This window comes from Lontra canadensis, unplaced genomic scaffold (genome assembly GCF_010015895.1).
Source record: "Lontra canadensis isolate GAN:19392208 unplaced genomic scaffold, GSC_riverotter_1.0 scaffold26, whole genome shotgun sequence".
In the NCBI taxonomy this organism is placed as follows: Eukaryota; Metazoa; Chordata; class Mammalia; order Carnivora; family Mustelidae; genus Lontra; species Lontra canadensis.
The window spans coordinates 1,161,812-1,177,436 of NW_022631020.1; the positions used below are offsets into that span (position 1 = coordinate 1,161,812).

At 47.0% G+C, this 15,625-nt stretch overlaps 1 protein-coding gene across 4 annotated transcripts in view; it reads right to left on the bottom strand.

Moving 5' to 3' along the window:
• FARP1 (FERM, ARH/RhoGEF and pleckstrin domain protein 1) overlaps nucleotides 1–15,625 on the bottom strand; it is a 271,268-nt gene that overhangs the window by 52,358 nt on the left and 203,285 nt on the right. For all 4 annotated transcript variants that reach the window (XM_032864124.1, XM_032864126.1, XM_032864127.1 and 1 more), the window contains exons 6-13: nucleotides 15,434–15,531; nucleotides 12,977–13,091; nucleotides 12,001–12,148; nucleotides 9,548–9,643; nucleotides 7,900–8,063; nucleotides 7,337–7,405; nucleotides 5,586–5,661; nucleotides 4,234–4,468 (exon numbers count right to left, since the gene is read on the bottom strand). In XM_032864124.1, coding sequence (XP_032720015.1) covers nucleotides 4,234–4,468; nucleotides 5,586–5,661; nucleotides 7,337–7,405; nucleotides 7,900–8,063; nucleotides 9,548–9,643; nucleotides 12,001–12,148; nucleotides 12,977–13,091; nucleotides 15,434–15,531 — 1,001 coding nt within the window. The remainder of the gene's footprint in view (nucleotides 1–4,233; nucleotides 4,469–5,585; nucleotides 5,662–7,336; nucleotides 7,406–7,899; nucleotides 8,064–9,547; nucleotides 9,644–12,000; nucleotides 12,149–12,976; nucleotides 13,092–15,433; nucleotides 15,532–15,625) is intronic.

Genomic DNA, 15,625 nt, shown 5'->3' on the forward strand with positions numbered 1-15,625 from the left:
CCGGTGGCTGGAAGGTGTGTTTCTAGAGATGGTTTGTCTTCTATCCGAGGCCTTAAGGTTTGCTAATTCATGGAGCAGCTATTACCTAAAGACCTGGGCTCCTGAGTGATTCAGGAGTCCTCTGCACTAGCTGTTGTCTTAGAAAAACAGACAGATGGGTCTTGGGAAACCCTCTGGAAACTGGAATGAATCCACAGGTCACCAGTCTACACTCAACCCCATCGCTGGTCTTTGCTGCATCCTTGGTTCAACTCTGTCACACACGTGTCCTTCCCTGCCACACCGTGTGGCTCTGGAGGCCATGTTAAGACCTGGGGAACCAGAGGTGCCCAAAAGGTAGAAGGTGGGAGGCTGTGGGCTTTCCCTGACCTCTGCACGGAGAGAGACCACATCTCCTGTATGAGCTGGCTCTGCCAGGCTCCAAGAATGCTTAGAAGTATTCCCCAACCCATGCTTAAAATCTTTATTTGTGCAGAGCAAGCTCCCCCAGAGGCAATTAGTGGATATTTTCAGCACTTTAGGCTACGTGGCTTTTGAACAAACCATACCCCTTCTCTGTTAAGCACCATTAATCACATCAGGATTGCTGCTCTCATAAATACTGGCCCAGAAGCAGAAATTGAGTCGCTTGGCTGGTACAAAACCAACCAGAGGAAAACTTGATGAGCTACCCTAAACAGGGAACGTCTGTCAACACAGAGCTGAGTACACTACCACTGATCAGCTGCTTTTAAAACATTTCACATAAAAACAAACAGACAAAAATCACTCCTTTAAGCAAAAAGCAAAACAAAATAATTACTGGAGCGTGTTTTGCTTTGAGGGTTTACATTTGCTGATTCGCACTGTATGCTGGGTAGGTTAATACCCACTGCTCATTCATACTTCATCAGCAGGCTGTGGTGTGATTAGAGGTAAAAAGAAAAGTCATTTGAACAAATCACCTTCACAAATAAACCACAGGATTCCAAATGGGACTCTGCTTAACTCACATTGGACTACATTTTTATACAGCAGATCAACATCTTTTTCTAAGTCCAGAACAGAATATGCAAGAACACGTTATAAGTGCAAAAACCCCACAACAGAAAGAACAGTGCTTCCTACGCATTATGGACTGTAACTATCTTAGGTCAGGTCTCCATGATCCGTGGTCTCCACATCTAATTTTAATTATTAATCTGAACAAGATTCTCAAAAATTAAAGTACTAAATCAAAAAGGTCCTATTGCACCAAGAGGTCACACAGACCAGAGCTGAAGGGCTACGGGCCAAGGTTCTAGTTCAGCTTCATCATGCAGTAGTTGTATGACTAGGTGAAGTGTCTCGACTTCAGCAGGACAAGGTTTGTCATCCACAAAATGAAGGTTTCCCCTAGACGATCTCTAAGGTCCCTTCTAGTTCTAAAGTTCCGTGACTCCGTTAAATATAGAGATCTAAAGCAAGACATCAACAGACTACTTCAATGAACATCTTTCAAACCATCCAATAATCAGTTTGATTCATCAATCATGCACTGAATCAAATGATTAGGAAAATAAGACAATAAAAAAAGTTCGTATAAAAATGGATTACGTTTTTGGCATCTTCAAAACCAACTTGTCAACATTCGTGTGGACAGATAATCAGTTGGGAGCCACGAGGTCAGTCGATATGTCTGTTTGTCACATATGGCTGCCAATTTCTTCCCTGCTTCCTAAGTACGTGGAGCCCTTCCCTTGTCATCACGCCACACGCAGGAGTTTAGTAAGGCAGTCGGCATGGTGGCATGCTAAGGATGTATCACTGTTAAAATTCTTTTCCGTTATCTGGTAGTTAGGATCTAAAAATTTGATTCTACAACTCATCTTTTTTTTTTTTTTTGAAAAAGTACTATAGACTGCAAAGTACCAAGTAACAGGCATTAATTAATGAAAGTATTTCATTGATGATGCTTTCCTTACTCTGCAAGCAAGCCAGAAATTTACCTGTCAGCTTCAACATAGTCCACTAGATTCTAGAAGGCAACTGTGTCAGGCTGAGGAGTGACCCAGACTGCCCAGCAGAACCATCTGGGGAACCCAAGGGGCACCCCAGACCAATTAGTTAAAAATGTCTAGGGTCAGGGCCCAGGCATCACTGATTTTTAAAATGTCCCAGGTGATTCCCTCGTGTGGCTGGGGCCGAGAAACAAGCATGATAAAACCAGGTTCTTTGATCTAAGATGCAGGAATGCTGAGTGAAAGGCACTGGCAGAAGTGGGCAAGATTTAAGAAGAAAGCAAACCTCTCGCTACATACACTTCTTTTCCTGCACATGGAAACTTCTAGAAGTCACTGTTTCCAAGAGAAGACCCTGTTCACCCAAGTGTGAACGTTAAGGGTGTACATAATAACCAGCCAAGAGGCAGCAATACTGGAAAACGGTCCTCTCTCTGCTGCACACAAGTCAAAGGCAGGCCTTTCGTGCCTCCTGCAAGGTCTGATTTCCCCCTGCATTGCCTGTCAACTGCATTTCTGTGTTTCAATTTGAAATTCTGACAGCCAGTTATAGCTTCTTAAAACATGACTAACAATTTGACCAACTGATGCAAATCCCAGCCAAACCAGCAAACCCTTATAAATCAGTTCCACCTGACATCCTTTACATCATTTCAGAGGAAATCTGGAGAGAAAAGACTATTCTCCCTATTAAAATGTTCATTATTCTTAACGGAGATTTCACCCACACTTAAATCTTATCCAGCAATCAACTTACAAACGGGCTTGAATTATGTCAATCCCTCACTTTCTGAGGCTCCAAAAAGCTCCAAAAAGCAGCACCTCCTCTTAAAGAGGGAGGAAAAAGTAAAACCAACACCTTCCCTGGGATCGCAATGATAGTTCAGTCTGAACATTCAATCGATAGGAGCGTGATCTGCACACAAACTCAATACACACAGAAGATTTCCACATAAATAAACACCCTATACCCATGATCAGATTCGTAAGGATGAATTTCTTCCTTGCCTTCAACCAGAAAGATAAACAAGCTCCCAGTAACTTGTCATCATGTCTTACTGTTTATCTTGTCCACTTTTTTTTTTTTTTTTGGAAAGCAAGCCCACTACGCCAACTTTCCTTTTTCTTCAAGATTTTAGAGTTAGGCATACCCTATCCAAACATGGCTGTCCAAAACTTCCTCCGACGAACATTGATTAAAGATTAATGAGTCCCTAGGACAGATCATCTCCACTGGAACCCTGGACTCAGGACTCCAGGTTCCCGACTCTTGAAGCCTGGCCCTCCTACTTGGCCTCCTCGTCCTCCTCACTCACACGCAGGCCGCCTACCAGCTTTGGACTTCTCCGCATGGAAGGGGAGCCCAGCACCGCTGGGTTGCCAAATGTGAGTGGCTGCCTCAAAGGGGTCCCCATCTCAGAATCTGAATCACTGGATTCAGTCCCGCTGCTGGTGGAGCCCTCGGTCACGTGCAGGGGCGCCCGCAGGCCCACCAGGCCGCCGGCACACACTGACCGCACGGCGGGCGTCTTTGAGGTCGGACCCACGAAAGGTGCACCATTAGCCAGCATTCTGCCTCCCGAGGCGGCCAGGCTGGCCAGTCCTCCCTTTTCGTGGCCATCAAGCCCATCCAGTGCCTGTGGGGTTGTCGCCACCTGGCTAAGGATGAGCGGGTCGGTCTCTGACTTGTTGTATCTACTGGGAAGATTCCGTAAGTATGGCCTCTGCAGGATCGGGGACGAGCTCTGGGAAAGAGGGCCCTGGCTTGGGAGAGCATCTTCTCCCGTCCTCTCCCGTCTCGGGTCATGCCCATTTTCGGAGACATAGCCCTGAGACCCAGTCCTGTCCCAACTCAGATTCGGACTCGACTGTCTGCTAGCGGGGGACAGAGGGGTGGCTGGGCTACTGCGACCGTCCGAGCCCCTGAACAGCTCATCTATCAGGGAGCTATGTCTCGGGAGTCGGGGGCTCCCGCTCATATCAAAGGTGAGGTCTGCGGAATCATCATCGAGGAACTCTCTGGAAGGAGGCCGGGAGGACTTCACGGAGGGAGGGGAAGCCCTGAGCCTAGCCTCGGTCCGCCTCTCATCCCTGGAGAGCAGGTAAACCCCACTGGTCAAATCACCCTCATAATTGTCATTTGTTTGGGACTGGGACGCTTGCTCCCTGAGCAGGTCGGACTCGCTATCTACGTCACTGCAGTCAATGAAAGGAATGGAAGTGCTGCTGCCGCGGGCAGCCCTGGATGCTGGACCTGTGCTCGGCTGCGGGGGCTGAGCTTTACTCTGCTGGGTCCTATCCTTAACGACCTCCTCCTCTTCGTCGGCCGCCGCCCGCGCGGCTCCGTCAGCCTTCCCGCCGCCCGCGGGGCTCTGGGGCAGCGCGGGGCTCCGGCGCGGCTCTTCGGCCGGGGCGCTGGGCTCCTCTCCCTGCGGGCCGCCGGCGGGCTCCGCGCCTTCTCGCGGCGGCAGGCTGGCACTCTGCTGCGCCTGCGCGGGGCGGGGCGAGAGAGGGAGGGCGGGGTCAGAGGTTACCTTAGAAACACCCGGGAAGCTTGGAGCAGCGCAAGGGACTGCCAGGGACCACCAAGTAAAGGCTGCCGGTCCTTGCTGCTCAAACAAAACACCGCCCATGAGCAGGCCCTCCCGAGTGCATAGGGTCGGCATCCAGAAGGTTCTCTCTACGTGTGGATGCTGACGATGCAGGGCCTCCAGCAGCACAGGTGAGCCAGGGCCTGTCTCTCTCTAGGGCCCCCGGGGCTCATACTGGGTTTCCAGTTTCCGTGGACCCAGAGAGTCCTTGCAACCCACAGGGGGCTTCCCAAGAAAGGGTGGGTGGGGAGAGAAAGAAAACACATGGTGGACCACCCCCCCACAACCTCCCCGGAAAGGCAAGTTGACATGGATTTCAGACAAATGACAAAAAAACTTCTTTGGTTATACTTCCAAGGGAGGAACAGACAGGTTAGGCACTCTTTTTAGATGTGCCTACAAAGTTGGCATTCTCTGGTAGAGAAAACCCCGAAAACACACCCAGAGGCCAATTCCGGACAAAATGAGCTTTCACCATCCTCAGGGCAAGAGTGATAATGTCCCTTAGTGCCAACTGCGGTCACTGTGTTGTAACAGGAGTCCTGGGAACTCTCCACACAGTCTGGTGCCAACAAAGGGTTCTGACCTTGGCCCTGACCGGGAGCTACACCCAGCAGGTGCAAAGGAGGTCCCAGTGTCTTCACACAACCACACCCATTTCGCTGGATGGTGGGCTCTGCTCTACTGGCTCCCGTGGGTGGTTCCACTCCTAAGCTGCGTTCAGGCCAACAGAGCAAACGTCTCCGTGGCAAAAAGCACAGCATGGAAGACAGGAAATGAGCTGAAAAAGGACCTGCTCCAGGGTACGCTGAGCCCAGGCTGGGCTGCACAGAGCCTGAGTCTGCTCAAAGCCAGGGCACACACACAACTATACTCTTCTCTACAAAAAGAAACCCCCAAAGTGCAGGGCAAATAACTCAGAAACATACTGTGAAATGCAGTAGTTAACAAAGTGCGGTGAAACAAAATGAAACACAAAGCCCTACAGTTGTAATAGTCGATGAGCATTACTGACTTGTTTGGGCACTTCTGAATTCGGCTCTGTAGGCTGTGTAGCCAGGCTTCTGATGGACTGAATCTTGCTGTGTTTCCTGGGAGAAATCATATAAGATAGCCAAAGTTAGGTAAACTGTGTTTTGTTTTGTTTTGTGTGTGTGTGTGTGTGTTTTAATAAAAACTAACAACAGCCTTATGCACATCCTCACTAGGAAGGCACCTAAACTAGCGTGTATGGGTGCCCGATGGAAAGGGGGTCATCCTTTTCCTAATACTTGTAGGATTCAGGGATTACTTAGATTCTGAAAAAATACTCAATAATCCCCTGCTCCTGTTCAAGTGGTCAGGAGACCCAGTCACTGCTCACCATCTTTCTAGACCTAGGAAGGTCCGTGGGAGGGAGAGTTGGCTGGGTCCACGGATGCCCTGAGATGCGAGTTCTGGACGGACGACACGCTATCAATTCATGTATTTCGGGTCATGATTTTCTATGATAAAGGCAATCACCGCTAATCAGCTAACTCTTTCAGTGTTGAGGTCAGGGAAGGCCTGCCCCCATTAATGAATTTACAGTCTCAGCAGTAGTAGGAACTGGATTTAATGCCACTAGTCTGTCTCCTTTATCTTTTCCCTTCCTTCGCTTGCCGGTGCCCTCCTCCTCCTCCGTGAGCAAGCATTAGAAACTTTCCAGCTACTCAGATGATGAAACTGTATCAATACAGACAGATCAAAAGTTAACGTGCATTCGGCTTTTCTTCGAAATACTCCACATATACAAGGATGGTCAAAGCATCAGGTTTGTTTAGGCAAGAGTAAAACGAGGCACCAAGCACCCAGAAGGTTTGTCAACAGAGATTCAGATAAATAAAGCGGGATACTTTCACAATACCCTACAACACCAACACAGATCCCCAGATCAGGGTAGGGCTTCAAAAGCAAGATGCAAAACGAGGGACCATGTGTTACAAGTTAAACAAATGAAAACACACAACCCAGAGGAACCCTGCCCATCCGTTTCAGGTGTGTAAATATATGTAACAGGAGGAACAGGAAGCTGGCAGCTGCGCCTCTGGGAAAGGGAGAAGGGAAACAACGAAGACGGCTGTTGGTCAAGGTGGGGGTGGCTACGTGTCCCAACAGCAGTTACACACAAAAAGGGGAAAAAAATCCAGATGCGGAGAGAAACGTGGATGTTTGCTGTATTCTCCAGTCTCTACTGTAATTTTAAGATGGATTAAAATGTAAAAAAGAAAAATGTTAAAAAGAAGAAATCCACATGCCCTGTCCAGCCCATCGTGCACATCACATCAGCTGTTTACTCGTTTATCTCAAGTCCCTGGATTCTCTGCTTCTCCTTCTCCAGGCAGCAGAGCCACACTCGGGGCAGGGGGCCACGTGCCAGCTCTGAGACGCGGGCTGGTAACTTGATCTCTTTGAGCTGCAGTGTCTCCATCTTTAAAAAGGTAACAGGAGTGGGGCGCGTGGGGCACGTGGGGGGCTGTGGGTGAAGGTGCTGCCTCGATTTCCGCTCAGGTCATGATCTCGGGGTCCTGGGATCAGGCTCCGCCCTCAGCAGAGAGTCTGCTTCTTTCCTTCTCCCCCTACCTGCCCCCCACACTCTCTCTAAAATAAATGAATAAAATCTTAAAAATAAAGAAAAAGGGGACTAGGAGTGCACCGACCTCACGGAGCTGGCATGAAGACTGTGAGTTCATGGATGCGAAGCGTGTGGAACCCAGCAAGGGCTATAAGCATTGAAGCTTCTCTTACCTTTCAAACTGCACTTTCTTATGTCCTCCTTCTTTCACATAGTCAAGAACCTGCTTCTGCGTCCGACCGCTAGAAGGAAGAGGACAGAAGAAGATGAGAGGGAAGACAAGACAGGAAGGCGTTCTCATTTGAACATGGGACATACCCAGTATTTCCTTCCCCTCCATCACCAGGAGAGACTTGGGCTTTCCCAGCGAGCCAGGCATAAATGCAGCTCTGAGAGACAACCGTCTGTGCCCATTTTGTCCCTTCGTAGTTCCCTTCTAAATAGCAGAAAAATGTTCAAGTGATGAAACCCCTTAATAATTCTGCATTTGCTTATTAAGCAACCATCCTGAGAATTTGTATGCTTCGAGGAGGAAGGGATAATTCTGTTCACCATGAATGCCCATGGCCTAGACTAGGGGACACGGGGACTTCTGACACGGGGAAGACACTCCAGTGTTTGCTGAAAGGAGGAGTGGGAAAGAGAACCGAGGATGTGTAAGTCTAATGCGCCATCCCAGGGGGCTAGACCAAATGTTGAGGACCAACTTGCTTCTTTAGAGAAAGGAAATCCTTACCTGAACCGAAATGATGACCCTCGACTAAAGAGAACGGGCTTTGGCTTTGGTTTGGGCTCTTCAAAAAGTCTAAAAAAGGCATGATGTTCAACACAGATTTTCCAGAAGGACTTGCAAAAATCCCGACTGGCCATGAGAAATTCCAAGGTATCCTGGTATGAGCTCTAAAAATAGAAAATACCACTTTGGGTTTCTTCTTTTTCCCATTACCCGTGAACATTGGGTTGGAAAAACGAGAAAAGGGATAGAAAACAAATATGTCCAATAAAATTTCAATCGTGTACTGTATTATATAGCAGGACCATAAATTCACATATTTAGTAAAACACAGTTGTTCCTAATGACAAAATATAGTCATCATTCAACCATTCCCTGCCCCCCCACCCCTGAATGCCTTAGAGGAACTACAGAAAACAGGAATACTTAGCAGAAGCCATAACACTTCTTTTGACAGAATTGATAAACAAATTTTGTGTACGTTGCTTACATTTCCTTCTTGAAAAGAAAAAAACATCAAAGTACAGAAATCCCTTTTTGCCTCCTTAAAATAGCTGAAACACACTTTTATTTTCTCCCTGAAGGTTCATGCCAACTTTGCATACTGGTCTTAAGTCTTTTTTCTGTCGAGCCACATACGGCTCAAGCCTCCAGGTGGCCCCAGGGACCACACAGGAAATGAACATTTTTTTTTTCTGGAGCACAAAAGTATCACTCAAGGCTGAAAAAATATCACGTCCTTTGATTCTGCAAAGTGGAGAGCATAATTTTCTATTCCCAGGCTGAACGTTCTCCATGTAAGAGGCTGTATTTTATAAACCGGACTTACCACAGTCCTTAACGTTCCCAGCAACTTCCAACTATTCTGAGGGATCTCATAGTCTGGGCAGTCCCAACTTACAAACAAGTGTGCTCCAATTCTATATCTGTAAATAGCCTTTTCGAACTCAGAAAGCATTTTCCCAGAATGCTTATAAACAACTTATAATGGGTGACTGCTTCCCAGGTCAGGCCATAAAAGCGGATTTAATCCATTCTATAGCTGAACGATGAGCTTCGATGGCCATTTATCATCTTTTTTTCCCACAGGGGAGAAAACCACTCGCCATTCAAATCTGCAATGGCGATTGGGGACATCAGGGATCTATCATCCACAACCTCCACTGCCCATTTCTGGCAGGGGAAGAAGATGCTCTTTCTTCCCTGACCCCGTCCCGGGCTGAGTGACATTTTTAGGGGTTCCGGAGAAAGTGGGGTGGACCTGCTTATCAGCTTGTGAGAATGCGCTGTCAGAGGCTTGGGGACAAGAGCGGGGATGCGAAAGCTGGGGACAGCTGGAGGCTTTTGTGGGCTCGTGGATGCTGAGTGCTGTCTTGAGGAGGTGGCCTGCGGACTGGAGCCCCAGCAACTGTACAGGTCGGGCTGTCTGGGGCTGGGGGCGGGGGGGCTGCCCATTCTTTACCCTTGTTCTGTCAACCCAGGTGACAGTGTGGTTACGGAGTGTCCGGGCACGCCTGTCGATACAGACCCGCAGACACCTGCATAGCGCTGGCTGCCGTTCCAGCCTATGCCCCAGCAGAGCCCGTCTGTCCCCACGGTCATGGGGTGGGCTCCAAGGTCACGGTCCCCCACCCTACCCCCACCCACTTACGTTGGCATCAGGACGGAGTTTGATGAGAAAGCGCTTTCTTTTGAAGCTTAGCTTCCGCACCTTCGCCCAGTTGAAGGCATTGATCTTAGTGAAACCCTGAGAAGAAGAAAGGTCTCGGCCAGTGAGCCAGGAAATGCATAATAAGCAACACAGGGGGCTGGTTTGCCTCGAGGACGGGGAGCTGTCGCAACCATGCCTTCTGCTAGAGGATTCTCAGGACTTGCTGCTGTGGACATTACTGTGCCTGGAGCATTATTTTCCACTAATTCTAGGCTTTGGCATTCAAACCATGTTTGCCTCCAGGGAGAGGAGCAGTGCGGAGGGAAGGATAAAAAGACAAAAAGGGAGAGAAGGATAAAAAGACAAAAAAACAGTAAAAACCAGGACAACCACAATTAGTGACCATCACTTTTGGAGTGTCAGCACCCCGTAAGGACTTGACAGACCTCAGCTTATCAAACCTGAGACAAAACCTGGGGAGATGGGTTTATTATCTTTCTCTTACAGATATGGAAAGTGCTGCATGGACAGATCTTGGTGTGTCCAAAATCCCACAGTTTATGAGGCAGAATGAGATTCCCCAGCTTGTGTCTTAACCAGGGGCTAATCGTTAATCTCCATAAAAGCAACCCTGCAGGTTAGCAATCAACCCCCATATCGCACAGGGGTCAGCCTCCCCTGCCCAGAAGGCGGCCCTGCTGCACAGGCGGGAAGGGGAGGGAAGGCCCGGCTTGCGGTGGTGTCTTCTAGACCAGAGCACAGTCTCAGGGAAGGACTCACACATCCTCATCTTTTAAAGTCAGGTGTGGAGAAACAGGGTGACGGAGAAGCAGGGGGACACTGCCAGAAACCAGCTCCCATCTGTCCTGTCATCTCAACTAAAATTAGAATTCCTCCTGAGCCTGTTCGAACACCAGAACCATTTATTTAAATTGGTGAGAATGAAGCAATTAAGGACTGGCAAGAAGATTAATTCCAAGATACAGCCTTTGTACATGATTAAATAACCGAGCAATTCTCAGTATTAGATTCTACCGCACATCATCAAGAGCGAATTAATTCAATTGTGAGGCATTTCTTCCCTCCCTACCCTCTGTGATTTTTAGAACTGTTTAAGGCCTCTGATTTTAAAATTTCACGGTAGGACTGAAAACTCTATTTGGTTTCTTGTCATTTTGCTCATCGAGCACTCCTAAGATTACTTCAGCAGGCCAAAGACTGTCGAGAGCAGTCATCTCCTCTAATACCATCCTGCTTTCCCATATGAAACCCAACCTCGACTCCTCTCGGGACAGGATTCGGTGATAATTCATGTCCGTCGTAAACATCTGATACTGCAGCAGAGAGGCCCTGGGACTATTTTGGTAAAACAGGAAGGGGAAACAGAACCGAACCTGGCAGAGCTTGAAGGAGTATTTTAGATTGTGTATGTATTTACCCCTTCAAAATGGGTGAAAAGGACCCAATTTAAAAGGCAGCTGCTTTCTTCATACCCCCTTGAAACTAAAGCAGAGATGATGCACTTTTGTTTAAAAGAAAAGCACTGAGGAAACCTTTGGGGGTGGTGAATATCTTCATTGTCTTGATTTCATTGTTGGCTTCAGGATATATATATTTCATTGATGGCTTCAGGATATATATATATATATATATATATATATATGCTTACAAAACTGCATATTTTAAATATATGCATTTTATTCTCTGTCCATAATACCCCAATGAAGCTGTTAAGACACAAAAAGCAGCACTGATCAACAGAACAACGGAAGTGCGATTAAGAGAGTACACACTTCAGAGTACAGAAAACCATGTCCTTAATAAAACACAGGTAAGAATTCAAGTGCAGTGTTTTGCTATAAAGTTACTATATAGCACCTGGCTGTCGGGAATTTAGAGAACTGCTAAATCCTAAAAAATACACCTTACGCTTTTCAAGTTACGTATACCTGAAATAACAAATCAGCCGACTGATGTAAAATCTGAATTAGGTATAAAAACCTCTAAATTTGGTTTAAAAAAAAAAAAGCAACTAAAAACCTTAACAGGTTTTAAAAAAGGGGCGGGGAGGGGATGACATGAGTATCACGTGCCAGTGTAAAGAAGGTGTTTCTTTTGGGGGATCTGAAATCTGATTCTATGACACTGGGATTTGAGCCCAGGTCCACCGAGAGAGATTTCTGTGATCCTACAAAGTCAACAGACACAAGCAAATCTCGGGTTGTGCATTCCCCAACCAGAGCAGGGGCCAGTGGAATGGAATGGAATAGGATCTGGAAGCTGAGGACCTGGAGAGAAATAGAAACCCTGAGATGAGGTTCGTTTTTTCCTGTTCACATAAAGTAACTATCGGAGGTCTTAACTCAGCCCACCCAACACGGAATCAGAGTTGAAGAGCCAACCCTTATCTTTCCATCACCAAGGGAACTGAGCTGTGGTCTCCACGCTCTTACCTGAAACACGAGAATTCCCGTGTTGGCCACAGCCAGGTTGATCTTAGTACCTTCCCTGTCCTTGGCTGGGTGCAACCGGATCCCATACATCTCCAGCCTACGGGCAATCTCCAGGAGTTGGAAATCTGATTCTGCTGGTGTCTGTCCACTGACAGAACAAAAAATGAAAAAAGAAAGGCCAGGAGATTTGAATTCCCTGTGTCTATTAATTTGAGATTAAGCAACTTCTCTTGGGAAATTAAAAGGCATTTCATCACAAACAATGGAGCTACCTGATCAGAAGACACCCAACCCCCCATTCATTATCACCCAAAGTCGAACAGCTAGGACAAAAGCCCTATTGCCCATGAAACAGAAAACCTCAAAAGTCTACCTCACAGTTGCCCTGTATTTTTTTTTTTTTTTTTTGACTCAAAGAGTTTCCTTTAAGGTCATATAAAAGCAAAACACCACGGTGTTAAAACACGTTTTTAGTCACTTACAATGGGCCTACCCTTGGAAGCAAAGTTCAGGGCAACACTCTTGCATACTTTCATCAAGTGCACGTACCCTCCTTCAAAATAGCAACAAAAACAAGAGGCCCAGGTAGCATCTTTTGAAAAATATTTTACTGATCAAGGCAAAAAAAAAAAAAAAAGGAAAGGATACAGACGTTCTGGATTTTCATAACATTCCTCCTTTGCCCCTTGTGGATATCCCTTTCCTGATTTCCTATTAATGGGTCTTAAGTTCTCCCTTTAATTCCACAACGTGGGTGCCCTAACTTCCAGGCCTATTCCAGTAGCACAGGAAATCAAAGAAGGATCCTAGAGCTCTGGTCCTGAGTGTGTGACCCGCATTTCACCTCCACGAACCTCTGTGCTCTTCTCCCTCACGTTTGGCGTATCTTGCCCCAATAGTGTGTGCACACCCATGTACGCTGGAAGGACAGACAGAAACAGCTCAAAGGGAACACAAGGCACCCGGTGGGACTTACATGTGATTGTGGTGAAACTCCACGATTTTGTCTTCTAGTGCGTCTTGCTGAGGTATGTACTTGTTTTTTGCTAAATGCTCTCTGTCCGAGGCTTCATCGAAATCCCCAATCTCGGCTACCAAGGAACAGAGAAACAAAACCCAGCCATATAGGATTAATACTTCACAACCTGTTGCATTCCCCTGTGGAACATTCCGGAACTAGCAAAGCAGAAGGCAGTGGAGAAGGCGATCCCAGCCTGTGGGTATCGTCAGGGCCGGACGTCACACGACTTCCTGTGAGCATGTATTTAACAACTGTGCCAACATGCCGGGATGGTTTCCCCTCTTTCTCATCTCTACCAGCTGCAAAGAAGACTTCATTATCCATCTGTCTTCCTCCATCCACGTTCCTGGTTCATTCTTTCCTCCCCACCCAACTGGGACCACTTCTGTTCTAGGCGGTAAATTCTACACATGTGGATTTCATGACCTCATGACTTCTAAATGGACCCCAGAATTTCAGGACTTTACAAAAGCAACTTTTGAAACTCTTATATATAATAATTATTGGTCCAAACCCCAAATGCTTTCTCATGCAGAGAAAAGCCAATGGTAAATAGCTATACACACGTGATCTCATTTGGTAAAACAAAACAAAGTGTATTAAGTTTCTTGTAGTCCTAGCGTCAGAAATGACTGGTCAGACTGCAGATTCTTACGAATTTTTCATCTACAAAGAGGAGGCACATTTTTCTCACGTTACCTCTATATTGTCCCCAAATGGCCATGGTCTGGAAAGCTACAGGACAGACCTTTGAAAGAATGATTGTACCTTAACATCACTAGTGCAGCTCAGTTTATACCAATCTAATACCTCTGGGACAGCCTCGTTTTTTTCTTTGAATCCTATGGTCTGTGTAATAAGTTTAATAAAAAGTAGCCTAATGACCAGAACCCTGGTGTTTCTGAGTAAAAGCTAGTGAAATCTACCGGTCATTCTGTCATGTGAAGTAGCTTGTCCCACTCTAGCCAACGCCCCTCCAGTAACCAGGCAGGATGCGGCCGATATGTTCCTATAAATCGCACTCACTGAGAATATTTGCTCTGCACAAAACAGGGCCAACTTATCTGGCTCCAGCTACACCAGGGGAAGAACTGATCATTCTCAAGCCCTTCCTGCTGCGGGGGACACATCAGTAGCATTCCTTCCTGAGTCTGGGAGATCTTCAATAAGGCCCACATAGAAAGAATGAGAAGATAAGGACGGGCTCTAGAAATACCTCCTTTTAGGCGTGTTTATGAACCACTAGGAGTGACACTTGTTCCAAACCTTTGGGAATCTTATTACCTGGGCAGATATCCGAATGGGCTGATTTTAAGGGACTACTCTGGAAACTACGGAAATTTTAAAATGAGATGACAGCACAATTTCCTTCATCCTCATGCATATATATATATATCTACCTTCCCGAAGCACAACATCTATATTCCATTTCAAGTAACTTCTGCCTTAGCTAAGAGGGGAAAAAAATGCCCAGCTGGGTTGTCAATAAGCCTTACAGTGAGCACAGTCTAATTTATCCTCTGCCTAGATTAAGAAGGTAAAAATACCCAGTTTCAAGCATCACCAGGGTTCAGCCCAGCTTCATGTGTCTTGGGGTTTACTGAACTCCAGAGAATGGAATACAAGATGCGCCATCATTGACAGTTTTAGGTCTTAAAGCTAATGGGCCATATTCGATAATGGATATTAAGTCCAAGAACAGGATAGATCAAGTTTAGTTTACTTGGATGCCATCTGTCCAAGCTTCTCCTCCAAGTCAACTGCATACTAGTCCTTAAAAAAAAAAAAAAAGGGGGTGCCTGGCGGGCAGTCAGCTGAGCGTGCAACTCTTGGTGTCGGCTCAGGTCACAATCTCAGGGTCCTGAGATCAAGCTCTACACTCAGAATGGAGTCTGCTTGAGATTCTCTCTCTCACTTTTCCCTGCCCCCTCCACTGTCTTGTTCTAGCTCAAATAAAAAACTAAATCTAAAAAAAAAAAAAAAAAAAAAGAAAGGGGGGAGCCTAGGTGGCTCAGTCATTAATTGACTGCCTTCGGCTCAGGTCATGATCTGGGGGTCCTGGGATCGAGTTCCTATCGCGCTCCCTGCTCAGCAGGAAGCCTGCTTCTCCCTCCTTCCACTACCCCTGCTGTGTTCCCTCACTGCCTCTCTGTCAAATAAATTAAAAAAAAAAAAAAAAAGGAAGAAAAGAGTAGACAGATACCAAACACAGAATTCACAGGCCAATGCTGGGCGTGGTGGGTATGCCCATAAAGCTTGAGGAGTGTGGTCCTCAACCCACCGGAACTCGGGCTCGCAGCAAAATAACACAAAGGCATCATTACTGTGTTCGGGCGCTGTGATTACTTCCCCCCATCCATCGTATCGCGGTGGGCTCCAACAGGACCTCTGGAGGAAACGGATGCCACTTACACTGTACGATGTGTGAGATGAGGAGAGCCGCGCTGGTGTCATTACAGGTCAGCCTGCCCTGAGCCAGGTCCTGCTTCACCTGCAGAGCGAACAAGTACCTGTGGACACAAACACACACGCCCGGCGTCACACACACTTTCTGGCTGATGGCACGCACGGGGGGCCGGAGGGGGGTTCGGTGTCAAAGTCAGG